A 25704-nucleotide genomic window follows, 5' to 3' on the forward strand; every position below is an offset into this window, starting at 1 on the left:
ACGGAATACCTTTGGCGACTAAAATTAGTCGTCGCCAAAAGTGTTGCTTTGGGCGACTAATCACTTTGGTCGGCGATTCATGGCTATCAGCGACTAAAATATTAGTCGCTGAATGTATAATTTCCGAAAGTGTAATTCACTATTGGCGACCATCACTTTCATCGCTGAAACACCTGTTTTTGCCGACTAAAACTTGTTTAGTCGCCAATACCTCTGCCAACTAAGTACTGGCGACAAAATGGGCGACTAAAAAATTTAGTCGCTGAATCTGAAAAATCCACTTTTGGCGACTATTTTAGTCGCCAAAGGTGATTTTTGTTGTAGTGATAATTTAGATTAATAGTCAAATAAAGTAATCAAGTTTTTATTTTATTATTTAAAAAAAAATTGTAAAATAGTTGATGCAACCACTCATATGATGAAAGTGCTAATCAAGCACATATTTTTTTTTTTGTTGATAATTCAGGATGTCCGGTTCAGCTTGCGTGCACCTCGACTAATTCTTAGGGGACCAATCCCACAGTCCACTAACGGGGGGCAGCAAATTGCGTGCACCTCGGCTAATTCCTAGGGGACCAATCCCACAGTCCACTAGCGGGGGGCAGCAAATTGCGTGCACCTCGACTAATCCTTGTGTGCACCTCGACTAATCCCTAGGGGACCAATCCCACTGTCTATTAGTTGGGGGTAACAAAGCTCTGTCTGGACTGGCCCAACACAAGAGTTAATAGCACCTAAGAGGTTTTGAACCTGAGACCTAGAGAGGAGCAAACTCCTAAGTCCCAAACCTCCACCACTAGACCAACGGGGTTCTAATCAAGCACATATTGAGTGCAACAATAATAACAAATAATTTTTAAAAGTGAACATTCTCTTTTTTTCATACATAAATTTACAACTTTTGGTCGCATATGTAATTGGGTGTGAATTCCAATCTCATTTAATCAATTTCATTAGTTTGTGACATTACGCGTAATAATTACATCCATTTAGTCTTAATTTGTATTAGGAAAAAGTTAAGGGTCATGAATTTTTTTTATGAATATGATTATAAAAAATTTATGATCCTTAAATTATCTTGATTAGTATATGATATTTTATTCTAAATGTAATTTAAGTTTTATAAAATTTTTATAATTATTTTTATAATTTTTTTTCCATAATACCTAACATGCCTGTTTATATGATGGGCAGCCCTAGTAAGGTTCTACCATTCACATTGCAGAAGGTCAATGGCTATTTTGTCAAAAAGAATTGCAGATCAGCTTTGACTTCAAACTTTGAGACAAGTGGTATAGATACAATCCAACTACACATATACGGCTAAAAATTCTGGCCTCCAGCTGTTTCGACACGTAGAAATATTTTAGGGGAGTTAATATACAGCCGACAAGACTAAAAATAATTATAAAAAGTTGAAAGTATAACTTTCACCCCCCAAAAAAAAAAAATATGGATATATTTGATTTGTGTTTTGAGATAAATTTTAAAAATATTTTTAGAGAGAGAGTTTATAGTTTTTTTTTTGTTTGTTTGGTTGTATATTTTGAAAATAATTTTGAAGTTTGAGAGTTTGAAATGATTTGATATTTTGTTATAATTGAGTAGATATGTATGAGAAAAAAAGTAATTGAGAAACAGAGAAGAAAGAAAAAAATTGATTAATTGATGTGTAATATAGAGAGAAGTAATTTTAAAATTTTTTTAAGAAAATTTATAACCAAACATATTTTTAGAAATTTTCTTTCAAAAATGTGTTTCGAAACACAATCCAAACACATCTTATGTCTTTCACGAACCAAACCAAACACAAACCACTTTTTTTGTAATTGTTTTCTCCACCTTCCACATTCAAATAATTCCCTCGAAATTGAATCATATCCAAACCTTCAAACAATATCGTAGATCTTTCTCAACATGAATTTGGATACACTCATATTGCTTGTGGGAAGTAGCCCATCCTAAAGGCATGTGTGGCTAGTGGCTAGAAAATATTGGTTAGTATTTTATTCAAAAACTTGATTAGAATTTATGTAAAAGAAATTATACTTATCAATATCTACCATCCATTTTAAATAAATCTCTAAATTTAAATCACAAATAAAGAAGAATTATAATATATTTATACTATATTTCAATAAAAAATATATTAGATACATGGAGTTTTACAATGGGGAATTTTTTTTAAGGTCCCTGATATTAACATTTTACAGCATAAAGGACACTCAATACTTTCGTAATGTCTAAGGTCCCTCAAGTTGATCCAGAGAAAATTCACGTCACAGAGAAAATTGGTCCAGAGAAATTCTCTGGACTTTCCAGAATTTCTCTGGGTTCAACCCAGAGAAAATTCAAATTTCTCTGGATTTATTTTGTTCTCTGAATTCATTTATAAACCAGAGAAATTTAAAACCAGAGAAAATTTAAATTTCTCTGGTTTCATTTTAACCAAATTTCTCTGGATCTCAGAACTAACACAAAAAAAACTTTGAACCTTTCCCAAATTTCTCTGGACTAACATCAAATTTATCTGAATCTCTTAACTAACATCAAAAACATTTAAGAGGAAGTTGGCAACCAGAAAAATTTGAACACAAACCAGCCATCCAAACCAGTTTTCTCTCACTATGCCCAACAACACTGCCTACAACTTCTTACAAGTATATCTTGCCTCCAAATATGTACCCAAACAGCAATGGTGCCCATAGAATATGTAAGGAAAGTTCAGAAGTTCTGTTTTGCCTAGGTAGTAAAGTTCAGAAGTTCTTATTAACTTTACTTTTGCATTATAGACCATGAAAAATCATTCTAGTAGTCCTAGGTAGTTAAAGGCATTGGTAACCAGAGTTACTTTCATCTAAATTGTTATTTCTTGGTCTTTTTCTTCTTCTTATTTTTATTTATTTTTTTATTTTTTTGTTTTTTCAGGTTGGCAATATGATATTCTGGTGCTTTTTCAGCAGGGTCAACCGATGTGTGTCCTACTCTACTACCACGACTTGATGAATAGAATAGAGAAAACACAGTGAAACATCTCCCTCTTGAAACAATGTATATCATCACACCATGGCCCAAGAGAGTACTCCGAAACTCAAAAGTTGCCCAATCCTGCTGCAGTCTGTTCCTTAGTAAGTTCCATCTTTGAAACTGCAGCATTATAATGGGTTTGTGCGACATGAAATTCCAATCATTCTAACATGATTTCATCACTTACCAAACATATTATCAAAAGAATAGACAAATAAAAATGGGAAGAAAATACATTAATCTGGGCAATCCCAAGCAACAGGGAGTTCAGAATTTCTCTGACTTCGGAATGTGTTTTAACCAAATTTCTCTGACTTCGGAATTTATCAAATGTGTTTTCATAATGTGTTTTAACCAAATTTCTCCGACTTCAGAGTTTATCTCCAGAGAAATTCAGAGTTTATCTCCAGAGAAATTCAGAATTTATCTCCAGAGAAATTTTGAATTTTGTGTTCTGTGCATGTGTGTGATGGGTCTGTGATAGCCGTGTGTGTGTTATGTGTTTTGTGGTATGTAACGTGTATCCATCTTCCTCTCCCTCATCCGTGTGTGCTGCTGATTTGCCCTACAACTACAAAAGCTTCATTGACAATTATTTACTATATGCTTTCATCATCATCATCGTCATCATCATCATCACCTACTCTTGTGATGATTGATGAATCTTCCTCTCGGAGCGTCGGCGGCGAATTCAGGGGGGTCCGGAAGGAGCCGGGAGAAGCAGCTGAGACTCCTTGAGCGGCGGTGAGGTTTGGTGGAGGAACCGGATTCGGCGGCGGCACTTAGAAAAGCTTTGCGGTGATAGTCTTCCAACTCTTGGGGTTTCTAGGGAAAATTGGCTTCTTGGAAGAAGAGTTTTGTATAATTCTGTTTGAGATAAGAAGATGTAGCGTTGGAACCGCCGTGTCCATCGAAGACGGCGTAGAAAGAAGTAGGTGATGGAGAGAGGAAGAGAGAGGGTAATTGGGTAGAGAGATGGTCGATTAGGATGTGTTCGTCTTCGTTGAATTGACGGTGTCCTTTGTCTGTGTGGCTACCAGAACGAATGGTTGGAACAAACGCAGTACTCGAAACAACCGACCCAGAGTCGGAGAAGGAGAAGAAGGGCTTTTCAATGGGTAGGATGGGGGTTTTGGGAACGGAGAGGTGATGAACACCGAGAATGGACATCTCTGCTTCAGACACCATGCTCTCACTACGTGTTCTCTTTGTGGTTGATTTGAAGGCAGACTCAGAATGTTCACCGCCGATCGTGATGCATGAGTCAAATTTCTCTGATATATGTTTAGGGACCTTAGACATTAAAAAATAATTTTGTGGATCTCTTCTATTACGAAAAGTGGGAAAGGGACCCTACACTAATTTTCCCTTTTACAATTGCTCTTGAGACTCACTTATAAGGGCATGTTTGATTGGATTTCTTGCGAAACAAAAGTTAAAACTAAAAGTACTAATTCCCCCTCTTCCCAATATCAATTTTAATAAATAAATAAAATTATGTAAACTATTTCTACATAGAAAATTGCAAGTAGAAATTACTTACTTAAAAAAAAAGAAAAAAAGAAATACAATTCAATTTCTGGAACTATGAAAACTAATTTGGTTCTCTTGAATTAAAGCAAACTGATCCAATAACACTCTTTAATTTTGGTGTGTTAGAAAAATTTGGATAAATTACCGATAGGTCCTAATAGTTAGACTTAATTCTTATCAAGTCTTGTTGAAAATAAGTTCTAGTAAAATCATCGTTAAAAATAAATTTTTGTGACGATTTTTTACATATGTCGCTAAAAGTTGACAATTAGTGATTTTTTTTTATCACGATTTTTATAAATTGTTACTAAAACTTACAGTTAGTGATATTTTTCTCTAATAATTTTTTTTTAAATTGTTGCTGAAAATTAAAAATTAGTGACATTTTTTTATAATGATTTTTTAAAATTGTCATCAAAACTTATAATTAGTGACATTTTTTGTGACAATTTTCAATAATATTTGATGAAAAATATTATTAATTATCATAAAATTTATTAAATGATAAATTCACCTATTAAAATCTATCCGTAAGTCCTAGGGGTGAGCAGCGGATATACCGATCCGACAAAACCGACCGAACTGAACCGATCCGTCGCATTTTGGACGATGCGTGATGACGAGCAGACGGTTGCGGATTGATTTTCTTTAATCTACCAATTTGGCGAACGGATGGCGGATTTAAGATTCCTTTGGCCGCAACTAAACCGCCAAACCGTGAGCACCCTTAGTAGTTTATAAGACTTTGTGTTTTCAATTTGTTTAAATATTTTGTTTGTATTTTCAATTGAAAAAGAGTTCAAATATTCTGTTGAAAAAAAGTTTTTAACTTGAATATATTTTTTGAATTAAAAAAAATAAACGTATTATTTATCTACATTTTTTGGTTTTTAAATATAACTCTAAAAATAATAAATAGAAAATATGATATATGGTGGTTAGTTTTTGTTTTCAAAAACATATATAAATGTAACAACACAGAGATATACAATTTCTACTATTGCTCTGTTCATGGTTTTGGTGATTTGAATTGTTTTTATATTTTAAGAACAACAAATGGTAATACTTTATGTGGATGAGGCATGCTGTGATTGTAATATGTGGATGGGGCATGCAGTGATTGTGATATTCTAAAGTTTCAAACTTTCTTTCTTTGGATGAGGTATGCAGTAATTGTAATACTTTTTTAAGTCATTGACTGTAATCTTCTTTTTTTTTTCTTTTTTTTTTGAGAAAGTGCACAAGTTGAACTATGTTGAAAATTTATAAAATTTCAAACTGCCAAACCGATTCGCATCCATCTGCCAAACCGTTAATCCGCTCAATCCGCATCCGCCGGATTGACGGACGGATGCGAATTGATTTTCTTCAATCTGCCAATTTAAAGGATGGATGGTGAATTGGAGGTTCCGTGGCCACAACCGACCCGCGCCCACCCTAGTAAATCCCTTATAAATTTATCAATACATCAGCAGAAATAATAGAACGCCCTTGATTGATTGGGCCTTAACGTAGAAGAACAGATCCTTTTAAGGAATGCAGCCCATTTGAAACGCCATGCCCACTCTCTAGATTAGGCTTATCCAAGGCCGAAAAGCTTCTACTCCTAAAGGGAATGTTCAGCGGATATTTTGATCCGCTTAAATCAAACTGATCTACTATATTTTAGGCAGATGTGTGATGACGAGTGAATAGCTATGGATTAATTTTTTTTAATCCATCTAGTTTTGAACAAATAATGGATTTAAGATTCCTTTGGTCGTAACTGAACCATCAAACTGCAAGTACCCCTAATAATTTATAAGACTTTGTGTTTTTAATTTGTTTAGATATTCTGTTTGTATTTTCAATTAAATTTTTTTTTATATATTTTATTATATTTTCAGTTTAGAAATCCTTTTATTTAATGGCAAGTGTTGATATTTGATATTTTTGTGTGGAAAATATAAGACTTAATTTTGTCATTCTAAATAAAAAATCAAATTAAATAGTTTTTGAATAAAAAACAAAGTAATGAAATAATTTTGATAATACATGATTTTATTATATATATTTATTATTGGTATTTGACAATCTTTTGGTTATGTTGAGTTAGATTATTATCTAAAAAAATATCGACAAGTTGTATTATGTTCAAAATTTATAAAAATTTAAATCGTTAAATTAACTTGCATTCATCTGTTAATCCGCTTAATCCGTATTTACCAATCTAAGCGGATGAATATAGAATTTTTTTTCAATTCACCAATCTTACAAACAAATGATAGATTCAAGAGTGGTTTGAGATATTCTAAATAAGTATATTTTTTAATTTTTTATAAAAAAAAAGGAAAAATAACTCATAAATCCTATTTTAGTAAATGTTACACTAATTAGTCCTGAATGTTTTTTATTAAACCATTTAGTCCTGATTATTTTTGGTATATCGTCAAACAAACATCAGCAACATCTTTGTGAACATTCAAGCACATCATCAACATCGAATATTCAGAAACATGACGACCATGTTCAAACATTCAGAACATTCAAGAACATTGACATCATCGAATCTGGTGTTTATGAAAACATTCAGAACATTGAACATTAAACATTGAACATTGAGATGTTGCTGATGTTTATGAAAACATTGAACATTGAGAACATTGAACATTTATGAAAACATTCAGAACATTGAACAATGAACATCATCAACAAGAACATTCAGAACATTCAGAAGATTCAGAACATCAAGAACATTCAGAACATCAACAAACATCGAACATCAAACAACATCGACCATGTTCAAACATCATTGAACAAGAACAAATTAAGATCCTCTAGCTCCGATAATCTCACCCATGGTCATCAAATATCAAGAACAAGAACACCTTTGTCGTGGCCTAATCGTCGGGAATTACTGCCACGATGTCCTCATCAAAGACGACGTTGTAATCGCCGATAGCCTCGGCGGCGCCGTGGCCTTCATCTTCGCCGTCCTCGATGGCCTCTCTATTCCCTCCACCTACGTCTCCAAGGTCGGTTCCGACTTCGCCTACGATGTCAATAACCACCCCATCGTCTCCTCCTCCTCGCTCACCACTCTCTTCCACGCCCATTTCTCTTCCAAACCCACAGAATCGAGATGCCAAGATCGGGTCCTCAGGCGGGTCCGATCCTGCGATCCAATTCTCCCATCGGATCTTCCCATCGGAGGCGGCGGGTTCCGTGGTGGTGGTGGTCGTCGTGAGGGTTGATACTGAAGATTGATGAGAATTGAATCTCTCCCTTTATATATATATATATATATTTATATATATCCATCTTCATTTTTTCAGATCTGGGTTTGTGTGTTTAGGGCTAATAAATTATGATGATGTTTGATCAAACAAATTGTTTTGATGATTGTTTAATCGTTATTTTGATGTTTGATGTTATTTTAATCATTATTTTGATGTTTAATCATTATTTAAAAAATTGTTTAATCATTATTTTGATATTGTTTTGATGATGATGTTGTGATGTTTGATGTTGTTTTGATGATGATATTTGATGTTGTTTCGATGATGTTACTCATAAATCTAATGTTTGATGGTTGATTGATAATGTTTGATGTTTGATGAATAATCCTAATGTTTAATGGTTCAAAATCTGTGTTTGATGTTTGATGAATAATCTTAATGTTTAGTGGTTGATGTTTGATGAATAATCCTGACGTTGCTAATGTTTGATGTTGGATGAATAATGTTTGATGTTTGAAAAGAAGGGAAATTATAAAAAGGCCTATAGTAAGCTTCTTGGGAAATAGGACCTATTAGTCCAACAAAAAACATTCGGGACTAAATGGGTTAACATTCCCAAATTTGGGATTTATTGGTGCTTTCCCAAAAAAAAAATGTATAAAAAAAGTAAGAAAATAAAAAAGTGAGTAAAAAATAAAAAAGAAATATAGATAAATATTAATTAATGTAACCAAAATAAATATATATAAAATATATATATATATATATATATATTTAATACATACCAAACACCTATTAAAAAAATTTCGGCCACCACCTAACCGCGAGCCCCAACTCCATTACATTTTTTCAACGTCACGACCGTTCCCTCTCCTTGTGAATTCCATAAAATAAACAAACAGTGTTTACAAACAAAAAAACGAGAGGCCGACAATTCTCTCTCTTCTGCCATTCCAACAAGAATCTGGAAGAGGGACAAAATAAATAAATAAAATATGAATCTCGGTGGCGGTTCCGGCGACGATCCGTCGTCGTCGTCGGTGTCGCAGTGGAGCTACTCCGTGTCACGGCGGTACCAACACCTCCTGGACAAGTCGACGCCTCTCGTCTACCACCGTTGGATCGGCTTCGTCTTGGTGGCGTTGATCTACTCTATCCGCGTCTTCCTCCTTCAAGGCTACTACATAATCACCTATGGCCTCGGCATCTACATCCTCCAGCTCTTCATCCTCTTCCTCTCCCCTCAGGTCGATCCCGAGATCCAAGATCTCTCCGATGGCCCCTCCCTCCCCACTCGCGGATCTGACGAGTTTCGTCCCTTCGTTCGCCGCCTTCCTGAGTTCAAGTTCTGGTTCGTTCTCTCTCTCTCTCTCTTCTTTTCAATTCATGATGTTTGTATTGGAGAATGAACCTATAAATGATTTTTTGATCAAATTGGGGAACAGTTTGTGTGAGATCTTCATAAATTTTGTGTCTGCATTGGGTTTAGATTTAGGGGCGTCTTCTGGTAAAAGACGTGGCTTTTTATCAATTTGGACCTGTCCTTTTTCAGATTTTAAAATGTTCTGTATGAGAGGTGAATGATGCTTGTCGGCTGTCAATTACAAGTGAAAATAAAAATTGAAATTAGGGTTCCGAAATTGATAGGTCTATTCCTATTGATTGGAATAGGACACTTGGTGTGGCTGATGTAATGCGCTCTCGAGATTGATCAAATATGGATGGAAAAATAAAGAGTGACAATGCTTTCCAAGCAATTGAATGATTTATAATGGTGATAGATCTCAATGTCATAGGAGTATTTTCTACCGTTTGTTTGCAAGCCTCCACGTTGCGGTGCATTATGGAATTTCAAAGCTATATCCTTTCCATTAATTTTTTTTCTAGTTTCTTTATCTCATAAACATCATATTCTTTTTATCACTCTCAGAACCATCTTATGGAACTATCCTTAGGAAATCTTTTGGTGTTGTTTGGAGGCAAGAAGTGGGTTTTACTCCAGTCCATTAAGTTGTGTTGGGTTTGTGGAGCCTGCTTAATACGAATTACTTTTGAATGCTAAGGGCATTATGATAATCTATTGATATGAACCCTAGTATATATGTATATATATATATATTGAAGTCTACCCAAGTAGCCACGTTGTACTCTTCTGGTCTTTCAATATAGTGGAATTGATGTGAACAATGGACATAGGGAATCTTGCCAAACCATGTATATCTGTGTGTCATGCTTTTCTTGTTTATGATTGATTTGTTTTGCTATTGTGTGTGTATGTGTGTGGTTTATTCCGCAACAAGCTGAGCCTTAGTTTGGTAAATAAAATTTTCAACAAGTTCTAGTTTTTTGCCTCCTCATTTTAGACAAAAGTTGGGCCATAGTCGAAACGAGGTGGATTTGAATTGAAATGAAACTGATCTACTATTTAGAAATTCCCATCTCTATCTATGCTGGAAGTTTTTTTTTTTTTTTTTAAATTATATATATATATGTATAAATTTGTCAATTGGACCTCTAGGTCATTTGCTTACCCAGTATGCAGTACCTGCCAGTAGTTTTCAAGATTTAAAATTTAAGGCGTACTGCATGAAAGGTGAATCATATTTGTTGGCTGTCAATCAGAATTGAAAACAAAATTTGAAACTATTACTCAGAAATTGTAAGCTAGTTGCTACCAATTTGTACATTTGATGTGGTATGTGTCAATACTAGATGATTAAGCAGGGAAAAAAGTGACATTGAAATTCAATGTCTAGTTCACAATTTGATTTTAAAGATAATGCAGACTTGAAACTATGTTAAATTAACTATATAGGATCTTAAGTTGAAATTAAATAATTTTAGATTAAAGATAATTAGAAAAAAAAATTAATCACACTGTGAAAAAAATGATAAATAAACTACAAACTGATATAGTGAACCTTAAATTCATCCTAACTTGATATTAGCTGCTGTAATGTACCCATTAAGCCATTGAATGATATGTGGTCAAACATCTCTAAGTCAAAGGGTTCTTTAATCTATGTCTTTGTAGCCTTCATTTATCAGTGTGCAGGGTGGAGCCAGCTATGGACTTCAAAGATATTAATCCTTTCTGTTGATAGGACTTAAGACTTGGTTTGGTTTGGTTTATTTGTATTACTTGAGTGCCTCTATTGAAAATTATCCTTGTTAAAACCTTTTAGCTGTATTTGCATCACACTTGAGACCAACTTCAGAAATACCTCAAGAAACCTTTTAAGATGTGATGTTATCTTCAATGTGCATGTGCATCTTATAAAAGTACATCCGTCTACCATGCACTTTAGTCATTTGTTGTTATTTTTGGTCTCATGTTCATGAGAAGATTTTGTGTGTGGTGTGCAAAACATATCACTTTTCTATTGATTATAGGATGAACTCAAAGTAGATTGTTTTTCTAGGATGCATGGATTAATCACTTCACATTGGGTACAATCCTTTTCTAGGGTGGTTCATGAAAGTATGTTCCAATAATTTTTCTTAGGTAGATTCATTCAATTTTTAATTTCCCGACACCTAAGAAATACGAACAAACCTAAGAAGCACAGACACTTCTAAGAGGGTAACGTATCGATGCCGTGGCCGTGTCCGTGTCGGACACTGACACTCTTTGGACACTTCCTAAAACGTGTCCGACACTCTTCAAAATGTGTCATATATTTTAAAGACAGGGACACTCTTTGGACACTTGGAGGACACACCTTAGTTACACGAAGCGGGAGCAAGGGTGGGAGCGGGAACGAGGAAGCGTGAGCCGATAGAAGTTTCTTAAGTTGGGAGTGCCTCGGAGAGCGGTAAGATATATATATATATATATATATATATATATATATATTTTAATACACATTAGAATTTTTTTTATAAATATTTTTATTTTAATACACATTAAATATTTTATTTATTTATTTATTAATTATATTTTTTAAATAATGTATTATTGTTATTTTTTTTTATTTTTAATTGATATATATTATAAATAAAAAATTATAATAAATAAGGAATAATAAATTATGTTAAAATAAACAAAAAGAAAAATTAGATATTTTATTTTTTAATTTTTTAATTATATATGATTTTATTTTTTAATTCTATATGTTAATGTTTAGGATATTGAGAATATTAAAAATATAAAAAAAATAAATAAAAGATGTAAATGGTTTTTTTATTACTAAAAACAAAAAAAAAGTTAAAAAAAATAAAATAAAGAATAAAAGAGGGAGAGAGAGACAGCAACGAAGAAGGAAGAGAGAGGACTCGAATAGAGGGGAGGAACAAGAGAGACGAACAGAGAGAGAGGAGGCAAAGACGAAAATGAACACAGAGAGAGAGAGAGAGAGAGATACGAAGGACGAAGGAGACGACGACGAAGAGCATCGAGCAGAAGGAGAGAGAGAGTCAAAGAAGATAAACAGGTTCGACTTCGACAATGACCAGAGGGAGAGAGATAGTCGAACACACATAGATTGGAAGAACATACCTTGATCTAGTCTTGATTAGGGCTTCAATAGGTTTTTTCCCTTTCCCTTTCCCTTTCCCTTTCTCTTTCTCTGTCTTCAATGGATTAGGGTTTCTGTATGTTTTCTCTTTCTCTGTCTTCAATGGGTTAGGGCTTCTCTCTGTCTGGGTTTCTGAGTTGTTTTATTTTCACCAACGATCCCATCTTGGACAGGATCGCGTTTCTCTCTCTACAGAAACACGATTCTTACACGTTTCTTTCTAAGAAACGCGGAATCGCGTTTCTTACGAAGATTCGTCACCTGGTTGCACGATTCCTGCAACTAAGGGACACACGTGTGTATCTCTTAAACACACGTGTGTATCTCTTAAACACACGTGTGTATCGATTAGACACATGTGAAACTAATTATAAGTTTGAACAAAATAACTTAAGATGCAAACAAAAATTATATAAATTTATAGGGATTAGTGTCATATTGTATTTTTTTATTATCTTTAAATGATATATTCATATATATAATATATAATAAATATATAAAATTATATATTTCATGCATGTTCTTCACGTGTCGTGTCCTGTATTTTTTTAAAATTAGCGTGTTGGCGCATCTGTGTCGTATCTGTGTTGTGTCACGTGTCTGTATCCATACTTCTTAGCCCAACACCCTAAATTAACAAGGACTAACTTTGGGTACTGTCCTTTTTCCATTTCTTATTGAAGATTGTTTATACCTTTATATATGTGTGTATGTGTGTGTGTGTGTGTGTATATCCTCTAACCATGTATGCTGGGTAGAGGAATTGGTTGACTCATATTTCAATGCAGTCCTTGAAATCCTATTCAATGCTTTAGTTCTTAGTTGCACGAAGCGGGAGCGGGAGCGGGAGCGGGAGCGGGGGCGGGGGCGGGAGCGAGAGCGGGAGCGGGGGAACGTGGCCACTTAGAGGAGTCATAAATTAGGAGCGTTTATGTATTATTTTTATTAATTATATTTTATTTATTATAATGAATAATAAATTATGTTAAAATAAATAATAAATAAAAATTAGATGTTTTATTTTATAAATTTTTGAAGATTTTTTAATTATATATGATTTAAATAGATTTCTTTTAAACAATTAGATAATTTATTATATGTTAAAAAGTTAAGAAATAATTGTCAAAAAAATAAATAATAAATAAAAATTATATTGTTTATGATAAATTATATTATAATTTATAATTTATAAATTATATTTTATATATATATATATATATTATATATATGATAAATTGTATTATATAAAATGAAAACGGAGAGGGAAAGAGAGAGAGAGAGAGAGAGAGAATAGATCGAGAGAGGGAGAAAAAAGACACGCAATAGAGGCGAAGAAAGAGAGGCAGAGACGAAGAGGAGATCGAGAGTGAGAGAAACGAGAGAGAGAGAGAGAGACGAAGACCTAGGGCTTCGAAGAGAGGGACGAAGACTAGGGCTTCGACGGGGAAGTCAAACGGTGAGATCGAAGTCGTCAAACGGCGAGATCGAAGCCTGCGACCAGGTTCTCTCCTTGCCCTCTCAATAGTGCTCCCTTCCCGCGTCAGATTCGTGTTTCCCTCTCCTCAGATTCGCGATTCTGATGCGATCCTTCCTCAGAAGCGCAAAATCGCGCTTTTTCCTCGGAGTCGTCGCCATCTGAGACGATTCCTGCTACTAAGCTTTAGTTTACCTAGTGATTTTGGGTGTATTCTATGTCTGCATTGGAGAGTGATTCTTATTATTTGAGGGGCCTTCAAATGGAATGCTTTTGTAGTCATCACAATGCCATTTTTAAACTTAGAAACATAGTGTTATGAGGACATATATCCACCAATTAAGTGCATGACTAAATTCTTCAAAGGCTTACTAAACACTCTTTGTCATTTTTCCATGGCCTTTCTACCATCCATGGTTAGAATTGCTGATGTGATATGTAAGCTTGTCTCTCCATGAACAAAGGAACCTTTGGCTAAGCACCTTAGGATAGGAGATGGAAGTTGATTTGCTGAAGCACTTAAATAGATCATTTTGTCGACGCACTATAGAGAAAAAATTCTCACATTTATATGTTTCTTGGTTATTTAGTATCATTGTTATTTTTATTTCTACCATTATTACTCTTATTATTGCAAATGTTTTCTTCTCAGTTATAAAAGATGGTGAGGAGAAAAGTATCTGCAAAGAGGCTTCTTGATCAGGTTATATGTGAAGGGCAATGTCTCATCACATGTACCTATCAATGTAACCAGTATATTGTAGGCCATTCAGTTATATTATAGATATGTATGTGTCTTGTATTACTTGAGCAGAGTGCTATTGTTCATTTGTGACAGATATAGATCAATTTTATGATGGCAACACCATGAGTCATGAGTATTGGGAGACGACCCATACTCATGAGCTAGGAAGCACGGATACGGATACGGGATATGGATACGATACGATACGGATACGGCGATACGACAAAATTTGAAAAACTAGGATACGGGTACGGCGGGGATACGTTCGTAAAAAATATTATTTTAACAATTTTTAGTAATGCAATATGTATAAAAAAAAAACCTAAAGCAAAAGACAACTTGATAAAGAAGAAAGATTCCTATAAAACTAAGAGTCTTCAACTTGTTCCCCTTCATCATTGAATATCACAAGACCTTAGCTAAAGCCAAAAAACCATTCTTAAATAAAAATTTCAGCAAATATACTTTTTTAAGTCATCAATGATAGCCTAGGAAACACGGATACGAATATGGTGATATGGGGATGTGGATATGGCAATATGTCAAAATTTGAAAAACTACGATACGGGTACAACGGGGATACATTCATAATTTTTTTTTTTTATATAATTTTAATAATGTAATATGCATGAAAATAAAACTTAAAGGAAATTAATAAATAAGGAGAGAGATTCCTATTAACCTAAAAGTGCTCAAACATTCATAAAACATCCAAAACTAAAAGCAAAAGCAAATGCAAATGCAAATGCAAATTAAACATCATCCTTACATGCCAACACCAAAAAAAGAATGAGAGCAGAGAGTAGAAACGTGAGAGAGTGAAAAAGTGAGAGAGAAGTGAGAGAGACAACAAGGATACATCAATTTGACAAATTCTATTACTTTAACTCTCACTATATTCCTCTTATCAAAGAACTAAATAAAATATTATAAGTAATATATAACTTCGAGTATCCGATACTTCAAAATTAAGTATCCGATACTTCAAAATTAATAAAAAATTAATTAAGAAGTATCTGATACTTTTAAGAAGTATCTGATACGTATCCGCGAGTATCCGAGGAGTATCGGTATCCGATACGTATCCGATACGGATACGTCACCCTTTTTGAAGTATCCGTGCTTTATAGCTCATGAGTATTGGGAGACTACTATGAAACTTTAATATCTCCTAATATATTGGATGACATTAATGGACCTCTCACACTATATGTTCATACTGTTATGTCATCTTTCTCACAAGTATCAATATCATAAGGGTGGCACATGTTTATGCGTGTGTGTGTCTATCTAGATATATCTGTATAGATAAGAAGAATCTTGAGGAAGCTCAGTAATCCTGTTGTTGTGGAGGTTTGTTAAACTTTGCCACTACTTTTGCAAAGTCCATTTTAATTGATGAAAGCTATATACATATACGTAGCACGTAAGGTTTGCTTCGCGGCTATACAATAAAGGATGATAGTCTAAATTTAGTTTGCAGTTTGTTTATCTGTGAATTAGAGTACCTGGTATTTGTTTTATTGCTGCATTAATTTAGGGTTGTTAAAGGTTTTGTTAATCACACACAAATATCTATTGTTTATTGTTTTCATTCTAAAGTTTACTTTTGTGAAGAGTGTTTCTTTTTTCCTTAAATCTTGTTTTGTTGAAGGAAGTTGCTCTTCATGTTGTTCTTTCCCAATGCAGAGCCGCTTATTAGTTGCAATTATTGTGAATGATAGTTTTGAGTTTGTCAAGTGGTATGGATTTCCATCTTTTTACTTCTCATGGCAGGTATTCCGTAACAAAAGCCTTCTGCTTTGCCTTCGTGCTCACATTCTTCAGTGCATTTGACGTGCCTGTATTTTGGCCAATTCTATTGTTCTATTGGGTGGTGCTGTTTGTTTCAACAATGAAGAGGCAGATAATGCACATGGTCAAATACAAATATGTCCCCTTCTCCTTTGGCAAGCAGGTATTTTGGAACTTCTTCCACAGTAATTATTTATTTGTTATGAAAATCATTTTATCTTTGCAGTTTTCATTATGTCCTAGAGACTTCTGAAGAAATTTGACCCGTTTTAAATTTTTTATTCTATTTTCTCCCCATTTTTTCAGCGGTACGTTGGAAAGAAAGTAGCTTCAACTGATGATACTGACAATGTTGCAGCATAAGGCTTCAGGTAGATCGAACCACTTAATGCTGGAAACACATTTAAGTCAGGAGTTTGTTTAAAGAATTATATTTTTTTCAAGCTGAGAGGGTCTCTAAAGATGTGCAGAAGCAATTAATCTGAGATGTGTACGCAAATTTTCAGCTTTATTTTGAAAATGCTCCTTGGGTTCTTTTGAGGATGATGAGGAGAGAGGGTTTCCCAATGCCCGATACTTTATTAACTTCTTTTCCATTTGGGCTGGGAAAAAAGTAGCCTAATTTTCTGGCAAATGCTGATAGCATGAATTGCCCTGTGCAGTGTACCAACTATAGAGATCCTAATGCAAATCTTTTTTCCCTCCTATTTATTTACTTCTACACCCTTTTTTTGGCGTGTGGCCTTTCTTATAGAAGGTTGAGTTCAGCTACCATTTACATTCTATCTATAATATAATGTTCTGTTAAAATTTAATTAGGTTTTTAACTGGCTAGGCCTTTTGGTTCATGCCTTTCAATTCAAGGCACTGCATTCTTTTTTGTTTGTTATACATGTTTGTTACAGGTGTTTTATCAGTGTTCCTGCTCCTGCCCTAATCCTTTTTGATGCACTGCAAAACGGGTATTGAGAATGTTTAGACATATGATGTTCGCTAAATGATTGGTTGGGAACGAAGGACATGGTTCCCACGTGTCTGGTGGTAAATGAGGCGATGCTGTGGAGCAAGAAAAATGCAGGGTATATCGCAACGGAGATGCGAGGGGGTTTTTTTGTGGATGCAGATGGCAGATAAACTTTTTTTTTTGCCACAGTAGGATCTTAGTAGGCTAGTAGAGTTAGATTACTACAACAGGTTGATGCCATTTGATTGACTCGTACTTGAAATCTCACTTTATTAAGATGGATAGTATTTTTTATTTTATTATTTTTTTGAGGTGCCACAAGGTAGGATGTTTGTAGGATTGTAGAGTTGGATTACTACTCCAAGCCGACGCCCTTGATTGATTCAAACTTGAAATCTCACTTCATTAACACCTAAGTACCCCTCACGATCACTTGAGGTACAGGCTGGGTAGCATGGATGACCCTAACAGATGAGATTCATGTAGGAATGAAAATGCACCCAGCAATGAGAGGTTGGTATTAGAACGTTTTTTCTATCTCAAGAGATAAGAAGGAAAGGAAGGGAGGGGCCCTGGCATGGATATCCCTTTAGCAAAGTGTGCGGTGCCATTTTGCCCTGCTATTTTGTAGCTGTCAAGTCTCTTTAGTTGCCTCCATTGTGGGGTGCATTAAGCTCAACTTGTGGTTTGGAATCTGGGCAAATACCCTATAATGTTTGTTAATAGTACTATTTTTTTATGGTTTAATTGTTATTAGGAAAGTTTCTTGGCTGGGCTTCCATTTTAGGACTCTTGTTAGCTAGGATTTCAGATAAAGATATATACCCTTTTATTGTGTTGTGAATCTTGGAATTAGATATTATGATTTTACGGCTAAACTGCCAAATGGTTATGCCATGGATTAGTGAGTCTCTAGGTAAAATTAGTATGGTGGTTGCTACTTTGTTGACATCAACATTTAGGAAAATGTTATTATGCACATGGTTTATCGTAAGAAAATTATGATTATTTATTTTTTTCTTTTTTTCTTTTTTTTTTGCGGTGAGAGTTACGAATGTATGTAATGTGTTAATATTTATGAATGATGAATCTATGGGGTGCATTCATAAAGTGAAAAGTTTTGATTTATTACCATTATATTATGAATGTTGTGATTATTTTATGACCGATGCGGTATAAATGTTAACCATTTGTGGTAAAAAAAATGTGACATCATCTTCTGGCATTTGTTATGGAACATTGTTATTGTGATTGTGATTATGTTACGTATATTGTGATAAGTTGTATATGATATGTTTATTTTTAAGGATGCACATTGGTCCCTCAACGTCTGACTTGTGTAATGGAATGAATTCTGACAACTATTTGTTCATGTTGTGTTTGAATTTTGAATTTGTAAAGAGAAGAAAAAGGAAAGAGAAAAGATGAAGTAAACTTTAATGTTTTACTCTTTTTTTGTTAGGTTAGGAAAATGAGAAGAAAATTAATGTGTCTAAAAATCCATAAGAAAAACGGATAGAGAGAGGACTAAATATATATTTATCTGAAAATTTAATGAATAACCATAACAACTCAGATTCATTGGATGAGCATTCAACTAGGGCAACTTCATTGTTTGGATTTTGAATTTAAAATAGATTTGTAAATGGAAAAAATAAATAAATAAAGTAATGAAATAAAAAATAAATTTTGTCACTTTCTTTTTCTCTTTCTCTCTCTTCTTTTTTTTTTTTTTTTGGTAAACAATTACAAGATTCAAATAGTGTTTTAACATCACTGGTTAATTTTTATTTTTTTTTTAAAAAAAAATCTAATGCAAAAAATTGTTTGAAATAGAGGTTATTTTGGGTTTAGATGAAGATATCTTAAGTAAACAGTAGTTTTATGGATGGATGGGCATAGCGGAGACAAAAGTTGGCTAAGCTGTCAAGCTCTGGGTTAAGTAGGGACAAAGTTTTGGTGCACCTTGTAAGGTGATAAAATCTCAATCAAGGCTTCGTAGGAGGACCACTCTCCAACCACACACACCCATCCCTGTTATCGTGAGGTCCAGCTACTAGCAAGACTTAAATGAGGCTGCTTCTAGATTGTCTTAATCACTTGAATTATCATTGTTATTTTTTTTTAACCATACGATATGAGGCTAAGAAGTTAAAGGGCAAATTACATATACACCCCTCGAGGTTTAGCTAAATTACAGATACCCCCCTGAGGTTTCAGAAATTACATCCTGCCCCCTGAGGTTTGTATTTTCATCACAATTTGCCCCCTGAGGTTTATATTTCATAACAAATTACCCTCTAATTTCTTATGCAAATATAGCATTCAGGGGAGAATTCGTAATTTCTCAAACCTCAGGGGGCATCTGTAATTTAGCCAAATCTCGAGGGGTGTATATGTAATTTGCCCTAAGTTAAATTATAACAAAAGGTCGCATTCGCTCTATCAATTCAAATTTTGAACCTTTAACCTTCTCATTGTTCCAAAAGATAATTACATGAATTACTGGTCAATTATCCTATCCGATTAGTTACTTGAGTTGAAAAATGAGTAAAAATTAATATAACAGTGACTTATCACTAATTAATGAAACAACATATGGGTAGATTAGTTTCATTAATCAAGTGTAATTAACAATTCAATAACTTTCACATCTGGATAATGAAACTAATTATAATTTCCATTTCAATCTATTATTAATAGGCGAGTGTTAGTAATAACATAGTATTACCGTTGCATTGATTTTTTTCCTTTTTAAAAACATCGTGGTTTACATTGCAATCCTATATTTGCAATTTTTTTTTTTTCATCTTCTATTTTGCCTCTCATCATATGATAATTCTTTAGCATAGGCAAATGATATTGTCAAATGTCGCAAAACTATCTTCATTTGAATTTTCTTTCAACCAGAATTGAGAAAATCTATATGAGAGTCTATTGCTTTTCAAATTGTTTTTTTCTAGCGAACTAATGAGAAAACCCACGTTGATAGGTACATTTATTTATTTATTTTTGGTAATTTATAATCATGTTGATATGTATATCTTGAATTTTTTTTTTATAATTTAATTTTGTGTATATAGACTTTCTCTTTAATTTTTTTAAACTAATATAGGAAAAATAATTAATGTGTTTGGTTTTAGTTTTCTAAAAATTAAATTTTTTATTTTTTGTGTTTTTTTGTTTTTAGTGAATATTTTTTAAATTTTAAGCAATTTTTTTTTTTTACTTTTTAGATGCACCTTACACAGATGTATTTAAATAATAACATATTTGTGAAAAATTATTTTAAAAAATTAATAAATACATAAAAATATGAAAAATATATTGAATTTTGTATTTTTTTTAAATATATTTTTGGTATTTAGTGAATTTTTTAAAGATCTTTTTTACCAGTATTATACCTTCTAAGATGTTTATGTTAGGTGTGTCTAAAAATTTTTTTTAAAAAAAAAATTGCTTAAAATATTATAAAAATTCATTGAAAACAAAAAAAATACAAAAAATAAAAAAATAAAATTTTCTAAAAACCAAAACCAAAACCAGCTGAATATTAGTTGGTTGATTCAATGCCAATTAGTTGACATTACACTTTTTATTGATCTATTTGCAAGACAAATGTGAGTTGTGGCTAGTTCTAGCATCAAATTGAAAGTAGATGTCCACAAAAGTTAAAAACTTTAAAAAGCACCACAAAAAAATAGAATAAAAAATACACACCAACAATAAAAATAGGAAAAATGTTTGGAAACTCTTAAAAAAAAACTCAAATAGCTTTAATGTGTGGGGCCTTATCTGATATGATATTTTGACTTTTAAAAATGTTTAAGAACACTAAAAATAGAGCTCTATGTATGTGACAGTGGACTCCATTCATAAATGATTTGATGTATATGTCTTATTTATTTATTTATTTATTTTACTTCATACCATATCATTAGAGCCATTGTTAGAACTTCAAATTTAGAGTTATGAATCATTGTTCTTTGGCTTTGCGAATTTTTTTTTTCTTTTCTACATCACTATACCTCAATTAGAGCTCTAATTTTAAAGGGATGAATCACTACCGTAAAAATAGAAGCCTAAACAAATATTATTAAATAGTTCAAAAATTTTAGGTTCCAAACAAACAAATAGAACATAAATTTTCAAATATAGTTGCCATTTGGCAACAATTTTTTTACCTAAATAAGTATAAAAAGATAAAATAAGCTAAATAAGTCAATAAAATATTATATTCAAATTATAATCCTTTCATTTTTTTCTCATACAACCATTACATTCAAACAAACAAACAAAAAAATCAAAAATTCTTCTAAAATCAAACTAATTTAGTCAAGTTAAATTAGCTAAAAAGTTTAGTCAAATTAGTTCTTTCCAAACGAAATGAGTGCCAAAGTCTCTCTTTCAATATGTGTTTCAGTTCACAAAAGGGAGTGTGATTACGTTTTCTCCCACTCAAATCTCGTGACATTGTTCTTGTTTTGCTCTTTTCTATTTAATTGTGATTACAACTTGCTAGTCTAGCCTCTCTCTCTCTCCCTCTCTCTCTCTCTCTCTCTCTCTTTCTCTAGACAATGGAAGGTGGACTCCCCATGCTCAACTGTCTGTTACAGCACACCCTCAGAAATCTATGTACATCCTCAGATTCTTCCACTTCCACAAAGTGGGTTTACGCAGTCTTCTGGAGGATCTTGCCGAGGAACTACCCTCCTCCAAAGTAAACAAATACAAAACTAAAACAGTCCAACATTTTAATTCCCCCCAAAACCAGACGTTCTTTTATCTGAATTCAATCAAAAAATGAAGCCTGAGTTCCTCCAAGATCATGTCTTGTTATGACTCTTATCACATTGCTCTGTTTCAGGTGGGACTATGGAGGTGGCGCACTTGATCGCGCCAAGGGCAACAAAAGGAACTGGTAATATATTTACAAGAATTATGACAAACCCAATTGGATTTTGAGTTCAACTTGGGTCATTTTGAGTTCTGAGTTGGGTTTTTGTTTCAGGATTCTTGTTTGGGAAGATGGGTTTTGTGATTTTTACGAATGCGAAAGAGCTGGAAACGTAAAGGGAAGGTTTGGAGCTGATGTGTTCTTTAAAATGTCCCATGAAGTGTACAGTTATGGTGAAGGGTAATTCTGAATGCTTTTTTGTTTTTTGTTTTTTGTTTTTTGTTTTTTGTTTTTGTTTTTGTTTTTGTTTTTGTTTTTGTTTTTGCTTTTATTTTCGTTTTTGATGAGTGTAGTTTGTTTGGTAAATTTTGTGTGCGCAGAATGGTAGGGAAAGTTGCAGCAGATAGCAGTCACAAATGGGTGTTTAAAGATAACCCATCTGAGAATGATTCTAGCTTCATCACCTCATGGAATGTGTCAATTGAGCCAGTAAGAGAATTCCATACTTTTTTCAGAAGAAAATCTAGCTCTCTCTCTATCTCTCCCTCTCTTGATTCCTTGATTTCTTTATCACATGAACAGCAACCAAGGGCATGGCAACTTCAGTTCCATTCTGGAATTCAGGTTACAAATCTTTTCTCAGAATTACTCAGCTTCATTTCACAGTAAAAACTATCAACTTTTTTCCCCCTGTTTTACAGACAATAGCCCTCATTTCGGTTAGAGAAGGCATAATTCAACTCGGCTCATTTGATAAGGTCTCTTTCTATATGTAGTATACTTGCATTTGTGTGTGTGTGTTCATATTCTGCAAAATCTTTTTTTAACGATAGATGTGTTTAACCCGGAAGCGGTTAAGCGAGTGGTGAACTTAGACGTCTTGAGTTTGACTCCCTCGCTGGTGTCTTCTGCCCATGTCTGTAATTAGAAATATTAGGAGACAACGTATCAATAATGATACATATTAAAAATTAAGTGTCATGATCATGAACTTTTTAAAATCATTAAAAGTAAAAGAGAGTTTTATATCAGTTCTGAATCAGACATGATCCAAATACACATCAGGAACTCACTGATAGGCATATAATTTTCATTCTAAACAATATACCTGGTGGGTATTAGAATGACAAAAACGTGATATGTATGAACCGATATTTAAAACCAGTTCTTCTGCCTGCTTTAGTGAGGTTCCTCTTTACAAAGTGTATATATATATATGGGCGGTGATTGAGGGCCCGAAATGGAGAGCCCCGAATGGCTCGAAATTCCATTTCGGGTAAAAAGAAAGAAAAAAAAAAAAGAAAAAAGAAAGAAAAAAAAAAAACAGTTTCCAAAATTGGAAATTAGGGGTATTAGGGGCAACTTTTTTAGGGCTCTCAATCATTTTCCTATATATATATATAGATTGATGGGTTTTTTTTCGTTCCTTTAGATTGTTGAAGATCTCAATCTGGTGATAAGCATACAGAGGAAATTCAGCTACATACAGAGCATACCAGGCATCTATGCCATTCAGAGACCATACCAATTCCAACCCATTCAATATCCATACACCTTCAAACCCATCAACAACCACACCACATTTGAATCCCATGATGACAAGTGCCACCACTTAACCGGAACAAAGAGATTACTCTACGGCGGCAAACAGGAGGAGGAGCCACCTCTCAAATCCCTCAACCTCGGCTACAACACTTCCGGCGGCGGAGCACCGCCATCACCTCCTCTCTTTCCCTCCATGCCATGCAGTCTTGGTGCTTTGCTATCAAAGGTTCCTTTTGTGGTACCAAATTATCATCCCATTGAAGCTATTGAGAGTAGAAGACAGAGTGTAAAGGTTGATAATGGTGGTGGGTTAAGCCAAATAATACAAGTTGGTGAGGTTAAAGTGGAGGTGGGTCAAGAAGAAAAATCCTTAAACCCTAACAGATTGGGAGATGGGATGGTGGGTGTGGAATTAGGATTTGGGACATTGAGGAAGGAACAGAGTGTCTTAAACCTTAATTAATTAGGAAAAGTCAATTTGCATTTATTTTGTCATTAGTTGGTGATTTCAGTTAAGTGTACTCTCTTTTTTTTTCCTTTTTTTTTTTTTTTTGGGTTGGTTGGTTGTGTAGCTCACCTGTTTCTGCCCCAATGGTAAGCTGTAACCCTCCTCCATCCAAATAGCAATGCAATGAATGATACATAACTATTTATTCAAGTAAGGGAGAATTTCGAACAAATATAATAAATTTTTATTTTTATTATTTCAATTATAAAATGTCAACATTTTCTTTTAAAACTTCATATATTTTATATTAACAATTTAAAAATATGTTTGACATAATCATAAATAAATTTTTTAAATCTAATCCCGCGTATAGCACGAGTGATATGCTAGCAAAGATTAATTATATTTTCTGTTTTTTTGAAAGCAGTGTTTCATGCTATTAACATCAAAATTAAGAGACCAAACGGTTCCCACTTAGCCTACAAAACAAATGGAACAAAATATGTGAACTTTTCCACATTGTTTCTCATGGTTTAATATGAAATACATTCAAGATTTATTAATTAGCATGAAAATCACTTGCAAGTGTCACACTCGACTTTTAGAACACATCACATCGTTAGTTGGATCTTTTGATGTATTGCCCCTTAAAGCCCAACCCATTGATTTTGATGGTGTTGAGGGCCTGTTCGGCAATAAATTTTTTTATTATTATTATTTTTATTTTTATAAGATAAAACTGTTATAAAAGATTTGATGTGTTTGGTAAATATTAAAAAAATTGTTTTTTGTTAGTAAAACAAATAAGTAGAAACTCATTTTGTCATTTTTATTTTTTTAGTGAAAAAATATTTTTGTTTGCTTAATTAGTTAAAAAATAATTAAAAAATCAAAATCAAATTGAGCCTGTGAGCAACTGGGACCATGCAAATGATGCAACAGTCCTATAATCAGTGGCGGAAGGAAGAAGGGACCAGGGGTCACGTGCCCCTGGATTTTAGGAATTTTTTTTTTTGTTGTAAATATAAAGAAAATATTTTAAATAAAAAAAATATAAAAATATTATTAGAGTGAAATGTCAATGATATTTTAAAAATTATGGGAACAATAATAGTTGTTTTGATTGAAAATGAAGAGACTATCATAAATCATATTATTTATGAAAATTTTATAAAAAATTTTAAATGTAATGGTGATGTCATTATTATTAATCTCACTATAAAGATATGAAATTTATTAGATTGTTAGTTACATTTAAGGGTCTTTTGGGAAGTGAGTTATAATCTATTTTCCAGATTATAACCCACTTTCCTCTCTCACAAAAAGCTGATTATAATCATCTTTTAACTAAAAAGCTGATTATAACCATCTTTTCAAAATAACATTTAATATGTGAGGTTCACTCTTTATGTGTTTATTTACTATTAATTGGTGATATCACATACTAATGATAACGTGATATTATCATTATATTGAATTTTTAATCAAATTTTGTATAAAAAAATAATTTTTCATTATATAATTTATTTTAAGAGTTATATC

General features: G+C 33.2%; 2 protein-coding genes and 1 pseudogene across 5 annotated transcripts; 2 read left to right on the forward strand and 1 right to left on the reverse strand.

The window, feature by feature from the left end:
* Window positions 1-3852: 3852 nt before the first annotated feature.
* Window positions 3853-4215, reverse strand: LOC145822168 (putative protein phosphatase 2C 2 pseudogene; annotated as a pseudogene).
* Window positions 4216-8557: 4342 nt separating this feature from the next.
* On the forward strand, window positions 8558-17123 carry LOC114286148 (protein RER1A). Its single transcript, XM_028229244.2, has 3 exons — window positions 8558-9129; window positions 16291-16471; window positions 16615-17123. The coding sequence occupies exons 1-3, from the start codon at window positions 8774-8776 to the stop codon at window positions 16669-16671; spliced, it is 594 nt and encodes a 197-aa protein (XP_028085045.1). The 5' UTR covers window positions 8558-8773; the 3' UTR covers window positions 16672-17123.
* A 2914-nt stretch (window positions 17124-20037) lies between these two features.
* LOC114286121 (uncharacterized) lies at window positions 20038-24424 on the forward strand. Of its 4 annotated transcripts, XM_082921986.1 has the most exons (7): window positions 20038-21992; window positions 22140-22193; window positions 22284-22409; window positions 22550-22658; window positions 22752-22793; window positions 22871-22927; window positions 23602-24424. In XM_082921986.1, exons 1-7 carry the CDS (start codon window positions 21850-21852, stop codon window positions 24175-24177), a joined length of 1107 nt encoding a protein of 368 aa, XP_082778112.1. In that variant the 5' UTR covers window positions 20038-21849; the 3' UTR covers window positions 24178-24424. The 4 variants fall into 4 exon arrangements, with proteins under 4 accessions (XP_082778112.1, XP_082778110.1, XP_082778113.1 ...); XM_082921984.1 differs by having other exon boundaries at window positions 22550-22793; XM_082921987.1 differs by lacking the exon at window positions 22871-22927 and having other exon boundaries at window positions 23602-24372.
* The last annotated feature ends 1280 nt before the right edge of the window (window positions 24425-25704 follow it).

Source organism: Camellia sinensis, chromosome 3 (genome assembly GCF_055761805.1).
Source record: "Camellia sinensis isolate YWXY chromosome 3, ASM5576180v1, whole genome shotgun sequence".
Taxonomy (NCBI): domain Eukaryota; kingdom Viridiplantae; phylum Streptophyta; class Magnoliopsida; order Ericales; family Theaceae; genus Camellia; species Camellia sinensis.